At 42.3% G+C, this 18,317-nt stretch overlaps 1 protein-coding gene across 10 annotated transcripts in view; it reads left to right on the forward strand.

Annotated features, from left to right (window-relative positions):
* LOC108704008 (serine/threonine-protein kinase WNK2) overlaps positions 1–12,551 on the forward strand; it is a 62,959-nt gene extending 50,408 nt beyond the window's left edge. For 6 of the 10 annotated variants that reach the window (XM_041590994.1, XM_041590999.1, XM_041591001.1 and 3 more), the window contains 7 exons: positions 1,165–1,754; positions 2,084–2,298; positions 2,620–2,817; positions 3,912–4,010; positions 6,662–6,706; positions 8,108–8,367; positions 8,852–12,551. In XM_041590994.1, coding sequence (XP_041446928.1) covers positions 1,165–1,754; positions 2,084–2,298; positions 2,620–2,817; positions 3,912–4,010; positions 6,662–6,706; positions 8,108–8,367; positions 8,852–9,157 — 1,713 coding nt within the window. In that variant the 3' untranslated portion in view covers positions 9,158–12,551. Of the gene's footprint in view, positions 1–1,164; positions 1,755–2,083; positions 2,299–2,619; positions 2,818–3,911; positions 4,011–6,661; positions 6,707–8,107; positions 8,368–8,851 lie in introns of those variants that run through there. The other 4 variants (XM_041590995.1, XM_041590996.1, XM_041591000.1 and 1 more) reach the window with 4 other exon arrangements.
* Positions 12,552–18,317: the final 5,766 nt, after the last annotated feature.

An 18,317-nucleotide genomic window follows, 5' to 3' on the forward strand; every position in this document is an offset into this window, starting at 1 on the left:
TCTTCTGCCTACTCTCCCCACCCAGACCTTACACTTCCTTCTTCCTGTTTTATAGGCGAACGTCAGCCCCTTTTGTGACATCAATGGCGGGTCGGAGCGGGTCTATAAATAGAGGGGGAAGGCGTGTTCAGGTCGGGTGCGCATCGAGTCTTTCTTGCCTCACATATCACTAACACACGTCCCTTATTCGTTTGCTGCGGAACATTGTTTTCAGCTGCAAATGATGGCGTCCGTAACAAACGGGAGCACCCAGTTCTATTGTTTGGTGATTATGTCTGTTCCTGAATTTGTATGAATCAAGACAATTATCCATACGAGCAGCGCTAAAGCGTTCACCTGACAAATTGGCGCAGTAATCTCATTCTCCCTGGATGGGTCTCGAAGGAAATCACTGGGAGGGAGGGTTGGTTGAGACAGCGAGTTTCGCTATGCTCTTTAAGGGCCAATTAGTGGAGGTAACCATGCAAAGGAAATCCCACCTAAAATCTCTTCCCACCGGAGAGGTAAATTGGTGTCTGGCAGGGAGAGAATGTTTCTGCTTATGGATGTGTTGGTGTATACAGGGCAAAGCAAATGTGGGTTTTCGTACAATTATTCTCTGTGCATATCAGCGGCTAATCCCAGCCCATTGGGATGACCTCGTATTTGGTGTAGCAGAGGGGTCCGTATGTGCTTCCAAAATTCCTGCCCCACCCTGTTTGCGAGAAGCCACTGTAACATTTGTTATTCAGATGAGGAAAGTTGCCATATTTGTTTTTTTTAGTACAAATGAATATTTATTTTACTACTTTGTTATTTAAAAAATACTTATTAAACTACTTCTGCGTGTGACATGGTGACCTACCCCCCCCCAGAACATAATAGCACTGTGTCTCCCAGCGATTCCCCAGCATTACGTTGCACTAAGGCTTCCAACAACATAAAATAACTGTGATTTCCTGCCCCAGTGAGCTTACAATCTAAGGTCACTATGACATTCCCATCAGTCCCTGCCCCAGTGGAGCTTACAATCTAAGGTCACTATGACATTCGCATCAATCCCTGCTCCAGTGAGCTTACAATCTAAGGTCCCTATCACATTCCCTTCAGCCCTTACACCCTATCACAAATGCACACTATGGACAATTTAACCTGCATGCACTTATTCCAACAGTTTTGTTTCAGATTCAGGCTTCACCACCAAACCATTCCCAGAGGAGGGATTCTGGCACCCAGAAGATTCTGAAAGAAACTGCTTCTGATTCTTCTCCCAACAAGAGAGAGACTCCTGACAAGTCCTCCAAAACCATTGGCAGGTTCTCAGTTATAAGTACAGAAGATGACGTCACAATGACCTCTCCAAATTACATGAGATTTTCAGCCCCACCTGATGTCTACCTGGACCAAGCTCCACCACAACCAGCCAAGCCCTCTGTCCCTAGAGCTCACACCTCATCCCCCATCAACTCTCTGTTCTGTGGCCATGTTTCTAGCGATTCTGGAGACGATGCCCCTCACTCCAAATTCAAAGATGCTCAGCCATCCACCCCAAGCAAAGGGGGCACCAACGATTTCATGAAGAAGGCTGCTGCTTTCTTGCATCGCTCTGGAAAGGCCAGTACCCAAAGCCCTGACTCTCCTAATGGCCAAGTCATGAAAATCCCTTCAATAAACGTGACTTCTTTCCATTCGCAGTCCTCCTACATGAGCAGTGACAATGACTCCGAGTTTGAAGATGCCGACATGAAGAAGGAACTCCAGAGCCTCCGGGAAAAGTAAGAAGGAAGGGTTATAATTCCGATGTGTCCATTTTGGGGTAGTTTATGTAGCAAAACCTCTGGGCAACAGGGGGCGCCACTCTTTGACAGATTAAGAAAGCAGAAATCATGTGCAATAAAAAACAGGGCCCTCAAAGAGCGTGTGTAGAATTTTGCTGTTACTGGTCCTTCATTATACCAATGCCCATGTGATTTTGTCACTTGTATTTACCGATGCAAAGAAAATCTGCCCCCATTGAGCAGTGCAGTTGCATGTATTTGGGCTGCCCCATTCTGTACTTACTGAACAGTATGAACAGGTTCTCATTTCTCTGTCGCCCCTCCAGGCACATGAAAGAAATAACTGAACTGCAAGTGCAGCAGAAGAAGGAGATTGAGTCCTTATACCTCAGGCTGGGGAAGCCTCTGCCTCCCAATGTGGGGTTCCTGCATGCGGCACCCCCTAGCGGCCGCCGGAGGAGGATCAGCAAACATAAGCTGAAAACTGGCAAACTGCTCAATCCGCTGGTGCAGCAATTAAAGAATTCAACAAACAGTCCAAGTAGGTTTCATGCCACTTTATTTACTATCCGTTGAGTTTCTATCAAACCGTGCATTGATGCTGATCTGGGGGGTGGCCCAATTGCCCTCCCAGAGTCGGAAAGCATCAGAGCCTCTCCTTTGGATTAACTCAAAGCAAAAGGCTGAATATTGCCTTGAGATTATATTCCTGATATCTTGGTATTGTGGGACCAACATAGGTTGATGGCCGAGGGTTTGGAGTCTGTTGAGAACAGATAAATATGTTGGATATAAGAGTTTATATTCATGGGGAAGAGATATCAGTGACAAGACTCTGTTCATGTGAAAGTCTCTGTTGCAGGTCGCATTTCCCCAGAATGCAATGGCTCCCCTGTTAAGGATCCTGCAAAGCCTCACGCAGACTGCGCTGCAGGAACCTCGCCAAGCCATGCCGTACAGACGCAGCAGCCTTGCTCTGTCCAAGTCACCATGTCGTCTGATAATATCTGTTGTGGGGTCATCCGGGACGGCGTCGATGTGCAGAGCAGTTCAAGCCAAGGTGATGGGAATGGAATTGCACCCGTGCTGCCATTTTGCCCCGTAGAGTATGCGAATGCTGCGCCAGGCGTTGTAATGCCTTCCTAGTGCACGACGCTTTGCTTTGATACGGTCTCCAGATACGGTGTAAATAATCATTCACCCTCTCCATATCATTCGTAAGTCTGTGTGGGTGCAGTCTGCCAAGCCTGCTATACCTTTAGTTACCACAAGGGGCAGCAGACACTCCTAGTAGGTTCCAACCTGGGCAGATTTGGAAGCAATGTCAATCCTTCTGCATGAAAGTGGGGACTATCATGAAAATAAACAAAGTTCTATAAAGAGTTAAAGGTAGTTCTGCCAACTGGCTTCTCTTATTGAGAATGAGAACAAAGGAGAACTAAACCTCACCCTCTGTTATAAATCACTGTGGAATTGCACCCATGCTGGCATTTAACAAGAGGAGTTAAACAAACCCCCCCTCCATAGACATTGCCTCATATCCCCTCCCCACCCTCATCACTGCCACCCCACCCATGACTCCTCTCTAAGTGCAGCTGAGTTGGCGGGTGCCATCTTTGGCTTGGTCACGTTAGATATCACTGGTTTCCAGGGCACAGACTCCTGGCCACTGCCAGTGCAACATCCCAAGGACATAACCCAACCAACCCCATTGTTGCATTTCTGCAGGGCCCTGGATTTATATACACTAATAGCAGGGTGAGGGTTCAGTTCCCCTTTCACACATCTTGTCAGTTGTGCTAAAGGGAGTCTCTGTATTATTGGATGTGAATTGAAGGCTCCGGTAGAAACCTTTCGCTTTCTATAGACTCTATAAGACTTTAATCAATTCCATGGTAGTTCCATACTTTCCAAGTTCCAGGCTTTATTTGTTCAGATGATTTGCTGACATGTAGCTGATTTATTGATGTAGGACAGACATGTTGGTCTCTTGCTCAACTACAACTCCCAGATTTCCCCTGAGATCAGGGAGCTGCAGTTTAAGGGGGGCCTGCAGGTTAGACTTTGCAGCTGTAGCACATCCGATCTCCGCTATCTCTTCTTCACAAGTCTCTCTCTTCTCCCCCTTCTTCTCTCCTCCCTATTCATTTGCAGGCTGGACGGTTTACCATCAAACGTCTGAGAGAGTCACCTATAAATCTAGTAGCAAACCTCGTACCCGATTCCTCAGTGGACCCGTGTCTCTGTCCATCTGTTTGTATTTGTTCTTTTGTATTTATTCCACCTCATCTCTCTCCCCTCTCAGAACTAATTTCAATTTTATTTTGCTTTCCTGCTGCTACTGCCGGTACCCAACCTGCGCCAAACCCCGGCCCCTCCAATTTATCCATATTCATATGTGCTTGAGTTGTACAAAGTGCCAGTCTGGAGGTCCCAGGATCTTCTGCTTTAGAGAGGTTGTTTACCTTTAAATTAACTGTTAGTATGATGTAGAGAGGGATATTCTGAGACAATTTGCAATTGGTTTTCATTTTCTATTTTTTGTGTTTTTTGACTTATTTAGCTTTTTATTCAACAGCTCTCCAGTTTGTAATTTCATGCATAGCAACCATGCATTGAATTGAATAAGAGACTGGAATATGAATATGAGAGGCCTCAATAGAAAGATTAATAATAAAAAGTAGCAATAAAAATTAGGGATGCTCCGAATCCAGGATTCGGCCAGGATTAGGCCTTTTTCAGCAGGATTCGGATTCGGCCGAATCCTTGTGCCTGGCCGAACCAAATCCAAATCCTAATTTGCATATGTAAATTAGGGGTGGGTAGGGAAAATCGCGTGACTTTTCATCACATTTTTTCCTTTTCTGCCCTAATTTACATATGCAAATTAGGATTCGATTCGGTATTTGGCCGAATCCCAAATAGTGGATTCGGTGAATCCCTAATAAAAATACATTTTGTAGCCTTACAGAGCATTTGTTTTTTTAGACGGGCTCAGTGACCCGCATGAAGACCAATTGAAAAGTTGCTTAGAATATTCTATAACATACATAAAGGTGAACCACCCCTGTAAGGACCAAACCCTCATTCTGCACAGTCCTGTATAGCTGGGACCAGGCTCATAATACACAGGCTCTAAAGACTTTCTTGACAAGTTGCAGGCACAGGTTGGATACCAGACAGACCTTTTCTTTTGCTGTTTTAACATTATTTTTGGCCATCAGAATGCTTTTTGGCATAACTTCCGACTTGTTGGTACCTAAAGCTTGTGTGAAAGTTCTAGCAAGCAATCTTTATATACAGCCAAGGACTTGCTGGGCAGTAAAGGGCAACTAACTATAATAATGTACCTTATATAGAAGGCCACTGTACAAGTTCAGAAGCTCTTGTGACCAGAGAAACTTAGCACCTCCATCTTAGTTCTCCAACTGAACTTTTCGTCTAAAATGTAGCGCCCAAAAACCACGAAATCTTCGTTTTTTTTTTTTTGCACGAAACCCACCGCAGTTCAGGATATCTTCGGGACTTCTCCCATTGACTTGTATATAACCTCGGCAGGTCTGAGATACGAGATTTTCGGATTCTGACTTTTTCAGGGTATAATAAATCATGAAAAATTTGAGTGTTTTTTTTTTTCACTACAAATTCTGATTTTATAGTAAAAAAACTTTAATTTTTCAAGTTTTTGGCATTCGAACGTTAATAAATAACCCCCTAAGTGTCCAGTAAAAAATCATTGATTCATTTATTGAATTGAAGCCATTTGTTTATTTTGGCTCCTTGGTGCACATTTGGCTGCTACACCCCTGTTCATTGCATTTGTAGAAGTAAGGGCATTGCTCTGGCATCCTTACTCTCATGCTGGGGTATAGGAAGCCGTAGTCTCCCTAATATTGTTTTTTATTCAAGCTGTACCCCATATAAGTGTGGGAATAGGCTTCACCTCACACTCCAGCACTTTGGATGGAATTCAAACCATCTCTAGGTTAGTGCTTGAGTTTCTATATCCAAAAATAATTCTTTTTATGGTTAACTTGGTCGCATCAGCTGGAAACTTGCCTTTTAACAGTAGAAACCAGTGAAATTCTGATGTCAAAAGTGTCATCTCTCGATGCTTCAAAGGTTCCTCTTTCCATCAGTGACTCTCATTAGTGTTTCGGGAGTTTTCCCTGCGCCAGACTCTTCATATAACCTACATTTCTGCTCCTCCATCCGTTAAAAAGAAAGCGAAAAGTAGACTCTTAAAAAAAAAAAAAAAATAAATAACTCTTCTTAAAGCGATCTGATACAATTAAGGTATAAGAAGGGGTTGGATGTGTTTAGCAAGTGAGGGAATACAGGGATATGGGAGATAGCTCATAGTACAAGTTGATCCAGGGACTGGTCCCATTGCATCTTGGAGTCAGGAAGGAATTTTTCCCCTCGGAGGCAAATTGAAGAGACTTCAGATGGGTTTTTCCTCTTCCTCTGGATCAACTGGCAGTTAGGCAGGTTATATATAGACTTAAGGTTCAACTTGATGGACGTGTGTCTTTTTTCAACTTCACTTACTATGTTAGCGCCCAGTCCAGATATAAAGAGCATTCCTGTAAGATCTCAGCAGGAACTGAGCCCATGTTCACTGGTCCTTGATGAAATGAGAGGTCAGATCTGGCTCTTGGCCCCCTGCACACATACTCACAAAGTGGCTGCAACAATTCTGGCTTCTTTGTTTTTATTTCAGTTTTATTTTTGTCCTTTTTGCATTTTTCCTGGATGTCTGTTTGTAGGCGCTCTCCCTTGCCCGCTCTCTCTTGCCCGCTCTCCCTTGCCCGCTCTCCTTTGCCCGCTCAGTGACTTCTCTGATTGGTGCCTGTATATCTTCTCGCCTAATTGTCTTTATCTTGTGTTATTTTGCCTTGCAGGGTCCACCCTGAAACGCCTGTGCCTAGGCAAAGATCACAGTAGTAGTAACTATCCTGTCTTGCTTTGGTCTTTCTGCTTGTTTAACCGTACTTCTTCTCTGCATAGCATGACACTCTGCACTGAAATGTTCATTAGCTGCTGATATTGGGTATTTGGCAGGTACCTGTGTAGTAATTAACACATGCACACCTGTAAACGCTCTTTGGGTATTTGCATGTTATGTGGTTTCTGTGTGTTTGGGGTTTGGCTTTGTCATGTGTTAATAATAGTTTTTGAATTTATTTATCTGGAGTTTAAAGGAACCATTGGCTAAACTAGTGGCTGCTATTATGTGAAAGGCTTCCGGCTACCTGTAAAAGTCTCCATACTCTGCTGTAACTTACTCTAAGGTGGCCATTCGTGGGAGGATCTGCTTTTTGGATGAAAGGATTCAATGAGCAAATCTTTCCCTGATTTTGTTGTTATTTTTGGCACTATACATAGGCCAATATGCTGCTAGCTTGGTATGGGGTGGCCATGTCCGCAAACAATATCTGCTCTTGAACACCCAGCTTAAAGGACAAATATACCCCCATTTTTGACATGAGTTCATTCATTTGGGGTTTTGTATAATAGATGCTTTTTTTAAAACTGATTCCTCAAAATGAAAAGAAACCATGATAGTTTGACTGCGCTCGCAGGGATCATTTCCCCACCTTCACCTTGTTCCATTGTGAAGTACTGGATTCTGGGATTTGAAGTTCCTTTTGCTTTCCAGAGAGTATGTGTACTACACTATGAAAAGCTTTGGTAAAAAGGTTTGGTAAATTGGCCTATTCTGCTGGTTATATTGAAATTACTCATTCATTTATGGTCTTACTGGGACCTCTAAACTCATGGGCCCCCTTCCAGCTGAAGGGTCGGCTTTCTCTGTAGTAACTCCGTGGTTCATGGTTTCCTTTCAGTTTATGGAATTGAACAGAAGAAGACTTGGTGCATCAGCAGATGACAGTTTTAAAACGACCTGGTCAACGAAGCAACCAATATCCATGTTACACAGGGAGACTTTTGCATGATAAACGTGCACAGAAACATCTTGCTTTTTCCCATAAGGACAATGTGTATTGTGGCTTTGGTATTTAGTTTGAAGGTCCTTGTATTCTCATTCCTGTGATTCCAAGGTTCTTTAGCCCTCAATCTATTAACAATGAGCTGCCGTGACTTGTGGTGGTTTATCTGATATTTGGATGTGATCTGTATAAGGCTGTGTCTGTGCAATTCTGTTTTTGGCTAAATAGAGAGGTGCGGGGAGTCTGAGCAGATTAAGCACAACCGTTACAGGAATCTTTTTTAGAAGATGTCGCTGGAATGAGAATACAGTTGAAAAGGAACAAAGGAAAAGCAGGCGACTGATGTCAGTACATGGTGTCTGTTAGATCTAAAGATGTTTTTCTGTTATTGTGTAGGATCTTCAACTAGTAGCCTTGCAACTGCCCCCGAGGCCTCAGCAATGCCACCACTCAACGCACAACCAATCCAACCGCAGGCCAACAACAGCAATAACAACAAGAAGGGAACGTTCACGGATGATCTCCACAAGCTGGTGGATGAGTGGGCCTGCAAAACTGTTGGTGTGGCACAATTTAAACCATCATTAAACCAACTGAAGCAGTACCAGCAGAGACAAGATCTGGAGCTGAAGTCTGTGCCCAACGACCTGTGCGACGTACGTAAATTACTGACCGTATACTGCACTGTAATGGCAATGAGGAAGAGATAACACTGAGGAGAATGTGGGGGAGTGTGCAGGAGATAGGGTTGCCACCTGGCCGGTATTTTACTGGCCTGACCTGTAAAAAAATTATGCTTGACCCCAATGTTATTAATAGGGAAAACATCTAAATATACAGGAAGGATATTTTTTTCCAAAAAAGGTGGTAACCCTAGCAGGAGAGAATGAACGAGAGGTAGCATTTGGGGGGGGGGAGATAAAGGAGAAGGGGGTAGAATGAAGGTGGGGAGTATTTGAGAGGTGGGAGAAGGATAGAGCCCATTGAGGAGAAGGCTATGTGGTAGAGATAGTGTTGGGGAGAGGATTGGAGAGAGACATTTGGATGGAGGAGATTTAACAGAATAGAGTGGCACGTTGCTGGTGCTGGATGGTTCACTGTACTTTAAATATAACCTATTACTCCTTTTGGTTACTCTAGATGAATCGTGCCATGCCAGAATCCAGAAAGAGATACAGCATTCCTATGGCTGCCCCTCCGTCTGTACCACTGGCTCCACTCCTGTCCTCCTCTGTCCCTGGAGCCGTGCAGCCTGGTACCTTTGTGATGCCCTTTTGTCCATATGCAGCACCGTTGTATGGCATGTCCTGGGCAGGAGCCGCTGAGCATGGGACTGCAGGAAATCAGATCAATGCCCAATTAGCCCCGATAGGCAACCAAATATTCCCTGTGGCACTGCAGCACTCAGGTCTGCACCCTGCTGGATCCAACATGCGGATTACGTAGCTCATTGCCTTGTTTCCTTTTAGTTTCAGTTTTAACAGTGTTTGAGCCAACCAGCCTCATGTTATTTATTATTATTTTCTGTAGTTCCCCCCCCCCCCTCCATCGGTGTTTGCAAGGCCTGCCGTGCAGTGCGATTTATAATGCAGCGATTTTACGCCCTATAATGGTTATTTGGAAACCGTGTCCTGCTGGTATCCAGTCCAAGCCAAACGCTCACATAAGCACCGCCCACACCACTGTGAAAGTCCGCCAGCTAGTCACATGATCACAGCAACAGCCCCTCCCTCCCTATTGCTGCAAACGCTTTCTGTACTTAGATTTCCCACAATCCTTTATGTAAACTACCCTTTCTGCTCTTTCCAATTCAGGGTGGTTTAGTGCCTTGAGATGTTACTTTCCAGTCCCTCTGGAAGGACCTGTAAAAAGCTTGAAAAGAAGGTTTTTATTTTTAAATCCTATTTTTCTTTTTTTAATTTAGATTGTTGTTTTTTTTTTTAGCAACAAGCAGCGCAGGCTTACGCTGGAATACCTGCTGCACGTTTAGCAGTCACCAGTATTTATTCGGATTTACTGCCCCTGTATGATTGCAAACGATCCCCCCCCCAAAAATTAGCAGTGGGATGAAATATGGTTATTTGGGGGTGGGTTTCTGAGCCACAGAAAACTCACACCTTGGAACCATTGTTCACCAAAAGACTGAGCGATTGTTTTAGAGATTACGGATCGCTCCTGTCCAGTTTGGGGCTTCCTTCTTAGCAATTTCCTGCTGGTTTCTGGTTTTAATTCAAATTTAGTTTGAACTAAGCAGCGCCCATACCTTTTAACTGCAGCCGCTTTAATAAAGATTTGGTGAATCGGCAGCTGGATTTGTGCATTATGAGATATTCACTTTTTTTTTTAAAATGAAGATTTATGCAGAATTACAATGATACGGATAACTGAAAGGAGCTGCTACTCTCCGTATTCCCAGGCCCTGTGAAGGAAAGGGTCTCCCCTCATCAAATGGAACATTTTAGGGTGAAAAGGTACCTGCCTCCCCAGGATCATAGGATTTGCAGTCTAATATCACTAGTTCTTGAATTCCATATAACGTCTTCCTGAAGGTGACCGACTTTTTGGCTACAGTCGTTCTACATTTATCCACCAGAGATGTGAGGGCTGTTACATCTCATCTGTCTGTGTTGCACAAGTGATAGTCCTGCCACCCCACTGTCGCCGCTGAAACAACGGAATATACAGAGGCTTTGCTGTATTTGTCTCTCCTGCACTGAACAAGTACTCTCCTTTCTAATAAACCCACACCATTAATAGTTAAAGAGCCAGGGGCCCAGTTCAGTGCAGGAACTGCCATATGACTGTGATCACGAATACCAATCGTTATGTTATGCAATGTAGAATTAGATATATTCATCAGAAATATTAGCATCCAATTGGCCACCTTCTGGGAGTGTGCCACCCTAAAATCATCCCTGGAGCTTTCTGCTTTGTACATTGTATTTTATTATCTCACGTCTCCCACTTACCTCTAGGAACCTCTTCTGCGGCTTTGGGGTGAGACGACAAAAAGCGTTTCAATCACAGATTTCCATCTGTTGGCTCCATGAGGTTGGGGGTCTCTGGAGTTTAGGTTCTGTAAAACTGAATATATTCAGAAGTCAGGATAGCAATTCAAACATCATATTGCATAGAATGTTTCAGTGCTACAAGATCACTTCTAACTGAACTGTGCACCATTTACTTTAGCCCTGTTTGGAACCACCCCTTCAGGTAAGTCTCCTCCAGTACTTACCTCAATACAGAGCTCTAAGTTTCTGTACTTCTGATTTGTGGGCTGCTCTCTTTCTCACAGTAAGGCGCCCCCTGGGTAAGTGAATCCAACCTTCCCCTGTATTTACCCAGGCACGTAGCTCTGATTCTCTGTACCTCCTACTCTGGGTAAGTATTGGGGTCTTTAGATTCACTTACCATGGGCTGGTTCCTGTTTGACATGGGGAAAAAGAGCAGTGCAGGGAATAAGTACTGAGAGGCACCTGATTCATTTACACAGGGCTTGTTCCATGAAGGGTAAGTAAAAGGGGCAATTGGACGTTTAAACTTTTACATTGCTACACAGGTTAAGTTCCTTTTGCTTTTTACAGTTCTGGGACTAAAGATTACATAGTCCTTTATAAATATAAATGTATTTAGTTTGTTTAACCCCTTCCTTCACCTGCACTCTTTCTTCCTGGTACCACCACTAGCTCCTTTTTTTTTGTCTTTAAAGTGCACCAGATTGTAGTGCGCACACTATTAAATCAGTGGCTGATTTCTGATCTACACTAGGTGACATGATCATGCCATAACAGAACCCAGAACTGATCCGACACGGTCAGTCACACATAGTTGGAAACCCTTCTAAAAGTGTTTCTGTTTTTGGTGTAAGAGCAGCTTATCTGAAACTTCTGCTTTGCCTTTGTTCTGATCACTCTCACACTTGCCTTTTATTTTTTGAACACATGAATTGCACTATTTATTATATGTCTTCTTTAATCCCCTAGCTGTGTTAATGATGATGCTCATGTGACCACCAGAGAAGGTACAACTGCACCAATAAACCATTCTGTATTATCTTGCAGGTCCCACTGATGCACTTCACTATGTCACAGACTCCCCGTGTCTGTTCTGCTTAGGAACTGCACTAGCTGAATGGTGCCATGTTCCAGGGCAGAGTGTTTCTTTACTCTCAATCCCACCTTATGGCACCAGCCATTGCCTTATTCAAACAATTAACTCCCCTTTCTCTTACCCAAAGGTCTTTAAGGATATGCACAGTATAGTTGCTGTAAGATCAACTGGATTAGGGGTGCAAATAGGGCCTTCTATATGACCCCATAGAGCAGCAGAAGAGTAAAGGAACTGCACCAAAGTAAAGAAACCCCAATCTCTACATTATATAATGGGCCAACCCAGTCTCAGAGCATGCGCACTATCTCCCCCCTACAATGATCTGTTCCCTGCTGGGGGGGCTGGGGACTTGCTGTGAATTGTATAGTTCTGTCTAGATTCTGGGGTTCTTTTGCCATTAACTGTATTCTGTCGGTAACCCTGACTGTAATCTGTCGATTCTGTCTGAATTGAATTTTATATGCAACTATAAAAACGTGGGAAACGGGCGATCTAAGCGAGAGATTTCTGTTCTCTTCATTGTTTATTTTTGTTTTTAGATTGTATATTTCATAAGGGAAACGTGGGAAGAACAGGCCACACTTTCTCAGTCTGCTTGCACTGAATCCTACCTTTAAATCTGTCCTGCCTGTTGTACAGACCCCTCTTCTCCCTGTATGCTGACAGTGTCAGTGGCACTAAATCCTCAATATTGTATATTAATGATACAAAATAAACATTTTGTGCTTGACCTTGTGGGCTGTTGTTGAGTGTTTTGTTAAATAGTACATACGATGCCTCGCAGCGCTGGGGTTGGGGGTCGGTTCCAGTCGGGGGAACTATTCGCAAGGAGTGTGAGTGTGTTTTGCCTTTAATTGCACCCGTGATTTCAGCACCCAACGGACACCAATCATACATTGCAAAATGCCAGCAGGACCTACCATTAAACCTTTCCAAGTATTTTCTATAAATTTCTAGATCCTCTGCCGTAAGCACTTGTCGGATCAATTCCCTTGGTGCTTTCAGGATTTGTCTGCGATTTCCCATCTGATCTGCAAATGGAAAAAAAAAAACGATCGCTTTATATGGGGTTAAAGTCATAAAAACAGCAGTGGAAATGGCAAAAAAAAAACAACAATGGAGGTTGAGAGTAAAATATTTAGCAGCCGCATGGGTCATGTCATTTCTGGAGGGAATGAAAAGAAACATAATGTGTTTTATTACTTGGAACCCCCTATTAATGGTTACCGTTAAAACAACTATTAGTAATAATGTGCATTAATTATAAATAAGACCACAAACAAATGACTTGCAGATCATGTACAATAAATATAATGAACCCATCACACAACTGTCACATATCTATTTACTATGAATATATTATAATGTTTACGTTTACCCCTGCTAGTCTTTTAATTTGTTTTACTTTGGTGCAATCGTCCTGGGGTTGTTCAACGTTAACCTTTTAAATGCCAGCAGAAGTTCCCATTTCAATTGCACATGGTGCCAGAAGTTTTTTGAACATTTAAATACTTACATACATTTTGTGCTCGCTCACTTTAGGGCTTTCCTGGAGAGATTTTTTTAGTTTTAACTAGGAAAACTATACATTGTTGGTTTGTTTTTTTTCAGGAGAATCGAAGCTTTCTAAATCTGCCTGAGTTTTTGTGCATTTCCACATCTGGAACAAGCTTTAGAGCTCTAAATAAAAAAAATAAAAAAAAATTGCTATTTTTCATGATAGAGGGATTTATACCAGAAAATATTTTATTTTATGCACAATAATTCAACTGATTTAAAAAGCCTCAAGTGTTTCAAATGTGCCAATACCAGATGTGTAGTTTTATGGAGATTTCTGACTTCTATAGATGAAAAAACTCCCAGCAGTAAATTACAGAATTTTCAAAGCTCTACCCAAAATACAGCATACGTTGCATTTCAAGGCCAAAAACTCCTGGAACAGTAGGTTTACCTCAGGAAAACATACTTTTTTTGAAAAGTACATATTCTGCTGAATCTAAAATGGGTATCCATGTCTTTCTACTACAAAGTACCAAACATCAAAGCTTTTCTGAACTTAGCGATTTCTATAAAAATATATGAAAATTCTGAAAAATCACCTTGAAACTTTGTGTGTATCTGCCACATAGCTTTAGGTACCAAAAACAAAATCCTAAATATGAATGGCAGGGGTCCACTGAACAGGTTGATGCTCTTTGTGCATAGGATTAGCAAAGAATCTGGTGCTTAGAGACCCCAATATGAAGTTAGCGCATACAAACTGTCCCAAAAATTTCTTCAGCTACTTAACACATTTACGGCATTTTTTGGTGGGGTAAAAACGCAGAAAGATACGGTAAGAATTGTAAGCTCTTCTAGGCAGGGTCCTCTGATCTGATCATACTGTAATCACCTAGCAGTATTACGTTTATATATATATATATTACACTATTATGAGCTTTACACATTACACCTGCCATTGATTGAAGTGCAGTTCCCTTTGCATTTTGTGCAATGTTTTCCATTTTTCGGGGCCAAAATCACATCATTGAGCGGCCCATGTCTCACGCATGTGATAGCCAACATACTAACCTTATTCGCTGTATTTTCTGGCATCATGCACAAAAGTATCCCGTTTCCTTCCTTACTTTGACTCTATTTTAGTTATTTTCATGCTATTTTTTGCATAGTTCTCTATAGATGTGCACCTCCCAAAAATATGTAGGAACCATTTACTCTCTTCTTTCCAAATCAGCTAAATAATCATCTTCCCTATGGCAAGGGGAATATTTAATCCGTGCCATTTTCATAGTCTGAGTTTGGGCCTCACCCCTATGAAACATCACAGTAGAAATGACAATTGTTCCTATTTATCGGCCTAATAAATCATAGGTCTCATTTATTCTGAGCTTAATTTGACCTTTTAGGCACCATTTAATTCTCAGATCTGATGCTTACCCAGTGTGCAATGTGGCACTACCTGGAAAATATAAGAAATACAAATCAGTCCCTGCCCCAATCACATACCCATCAGTCCTGCTCCAGTGAGCTTACAATCTAAGGTCCCTATCACGTTCCCATCAGTCCCTGCTCCAGTGATCTTACAATCTAAGTTCCAGATCACATTCCCATCAGTCCCTGCCCCAGTGAGCTTACAATCTAAGATTCCAATCACATTCCCATCAGTCCCTGCCCCAGTGAGTTTACAATCTAAGGTCCCTATCACATTCCCATCAGTCCCTGCCCCAGTGAGCTTACAATCTAAGGTCCCTATCACATTCCCATCAGTCCCTGCCCCAGTGATTTTACAATCTAAGGTCCCTATCACATTCTCATCAGTCCCTGCCCCAGTGAGCTTACAATCTAAGGTCCCTATCACATTCCCATCAGTCCCTGCCCCAGTGAGCTTACAATCTAAGGTCCCTATCACATACCCCATCAGTCCCTGCCCCAGTGAGCTTACAATCTAAGGTCCTTACCACATTCCCATCAGTCCCTGCCCCAGTGAGCTTACAATCTAAGGTCCCTATCACATTCTCATCAGTCCCTGCCCCACTGAGCTTACAATCTAAGGTCCCTATCACATTCCCATCAGTCCCTGCCCCAGTGAGTTTACAATCTAAGGTCCCTATCACATTCCCCATCAGTCCATGCCCCAGTGAGCTTACAATCTAAGGTCCCTATCACATTCCCATCAGTCCCTGCCCCAGTGAGTTTACAATCTAAGGTGTGTGCATTCACAAAGATTCGGCAGAATACCGAACCAAATCTGAATTTGCCTATGCAAATTAGGGGTGGGAAGGTGAAAACATTCTTTACTTCCTTGTTTTGTGACAAAAAGTTTCCCTTCCTGCCCCTAATTTGCATATGCAAATTCAGATTTGGTTCGGCCGGGCAGAAGTACTAGGCCAAATCCAAATCCTTCTAAAAAAGGCTGAATCCTGGATTTGGTGCATCCCTAGTTTTAAGTCCCTATAACAAACTCCCACACTAGGGTCTTTTTTATCAGGAGACAATAAATCTGCCTACACAAGAAGTACATACAACTATGACTTAAGGTGGCCATACACGGATAGATCTGCTTGTTTGGCGATGTCGCCAAACGAGCGGATCTCCCTCCGATATGCCCACCTTGAGGTGGGCAATATCGGGCTGATCCGATCGTGGGCCCTAGGGCCCAACGATCGGATCCTAGCGTTCGCCAAACGGGCGGTCGGATCGCGGGACCGCATCAACGAACAGATGCGGCCGCGATCCGACGGGATTTTTAACCCCATCCGATCGAGATCTGGCCGACTTTCGGCCAGATCTCGATCGGGGAAGCCCGTCGGGGGCCCCCATACACGGCCCAATAAGCTGCCGACTTGGTCTGTCGGCAGCTTTTATCGGCCCGTGTATGGCCACCTTTACAGTAATTTAGACAAAATCTGATTTTGCCTATTAGAACAACAGGGCCAAAGAGCTCAGAATGGTGACACAGGGACACCTCATGTCAGTCTTAAGATAAATAAAATCAGATAATGGTTGTTTCTAGTTTATTGACCTTAAAACCTTCACCTTGAATTATTAAAAATGAAGGCAATAAGTGGCTATAACTATTGCACACTTTCTGGGCCATTAGGGCAACGATGGTAGAAAAGTAAATTGGTGCAAAACGTACATAAATTATAAAGGAGGTGATTAATAATAGATACGTCTCCAATCGACAATCTCTTCCCCACTATAAGGTTTTGGGTTTTTCTCTATTCTCAGAGTGCAATTTACAATGTATTTTAGGAGTCATTTCTCTGATCTCTGATCCCACCTAGTGTTCTACATGTGTATTACACCTACAGCCCTTCCCATACCAGCACCGCTGCTTCTTTAATCAATTGAGACAATACAGTATTGATTAGGTGGCCACTACTCTTTTTATTTATTTTTTTGACAATATTTTATTGAAACTGCACTAATACATACAGATCCATTAATTACAACTAAAACAGAACTGTACAAGTTGGCACATTGCTCTTTAGAGCTGTATCTACAGTGGCCCGGGCTGAGTAAAAAATATGTGCTCAGTTACACAAGTGCAGTTGCCAAATCAGGTCTTTGTTTTCTTATATTCATTTCTTGCACATTGACACTAACGATGATGATTGGTTGCAGTCAGACACTGAATTTATGCAAGATGGCAACTGTGTTCAAAAATCAATCCCAGTAACTGCATTTACTAAGTACAGGTATGGGATCTGTTATCCAGAATGCTGGGGTTTTCCGGGTAAAGTATCTTTCTGTAATTTGGATCTTCATACATTAAGGGGTAGATTTATTAAAGGTGGAATTGTAAATTAGAATTTTCGAGTTGGATTTTTGGTCTAAACTCACAAAATCTAGTTGGGAATAGGGTTGCCACCTGGCCGATATTTAACAGGCCTAGCCAGTAAAAATGATGGTTGATCCCAATGTTATTAATAGGGAATAAAGATAAATATATAGGAAGGTCAGTGATCCCAATGTTATTAATAGGGAATAAAGATAAATATATAGGAAGGTCAGTGATCCCAATGTTATTAATAGGGAATAAAGATAAATATATAGGAAGGTCAGTGATCCCAATGTTATTAATAGGGAATAAAGATAAATATATAGGAAGGTCAGTGATCCCAATGTTATTAATAGGGAATAAAGATAAATATATAGGAAGGTCAGTGATCCCAATGTTATTAATAGGGAAAAAAGGTAAATATATAGGAAGGCTGGTATTTTTTTCCAGAAAAGGTGGCAACCCTAGTTGGGAATAATCCACTAATTCAAGATTTATCATTCTTTAACCCTAGGAACAACTAGAATTCGACTATTCGCCACCTAAAACCTGCCAAGTTTGTGTAGAAGTCAATGGCAGAGGTCAGTGACCAATTTGAAGATGTTAATAGCCTTTCTGACATTCAAGTTTTTTTGGAGAAAAAACTCAATTCGAGTTTAGTCAAATTAAATTTGAGTTTTCGAGTTGGTGATATTCATTTGAGTTTTAGACATTTGAGTTTTTTCTTAAAGAACCAGTAACATCATTTAAAAAAAAAAAAATTGTTTGTGTAGATCGAACAAAAAACAAAACACAAATTAAACTTTAAAATCGTAAAGTAATTAGAAATAACTTACCGAATCCGTGCTTGCGCTCCTCTTCAGAAAGTGATCAGGTGATCCATCGTGCGGCGCTCGTTTCCTCCTCCCTTCCTTTCTTATAGGAGATAGCCAGGGAGGAGAAATTAAGCACTGCAGGATGGATCGTTGCCGTGTCGCCTTTTCTGAAGAGGGGCACAACGGAATTTCTAAATAAAGACTTTGCTATTTTAAAGTTTCATTTGTGTTGGGTTTTTTTTGATCTATACAAACTAATTTTATTTTTAAAAAATTATTTTATCAGTCCTTTAAATAACCTCCCAATTGAGTTGTGAGTATATTTGAATTTATTAGAATTAAAATTCACACATGAACTCGAAATTCGACCTTTGATAAATCTGCCCCTAAGTCTACT

The sequence above is a fragment of the Xenopus laevis genome, chromosome 4L (genome assembly GCF_017654675.1).
Source record: "Xenopus laevis strain J_2021 chromosome 4L, Xenopus_laevis_v10.1, whole genome shotgun sequence".
Classification (NCBI taxonomy): Eukaryota; Metazoa; Chordata; class Amphibia; order Anura; family Pipidae; genus Xenopus; species Xenopus laevis.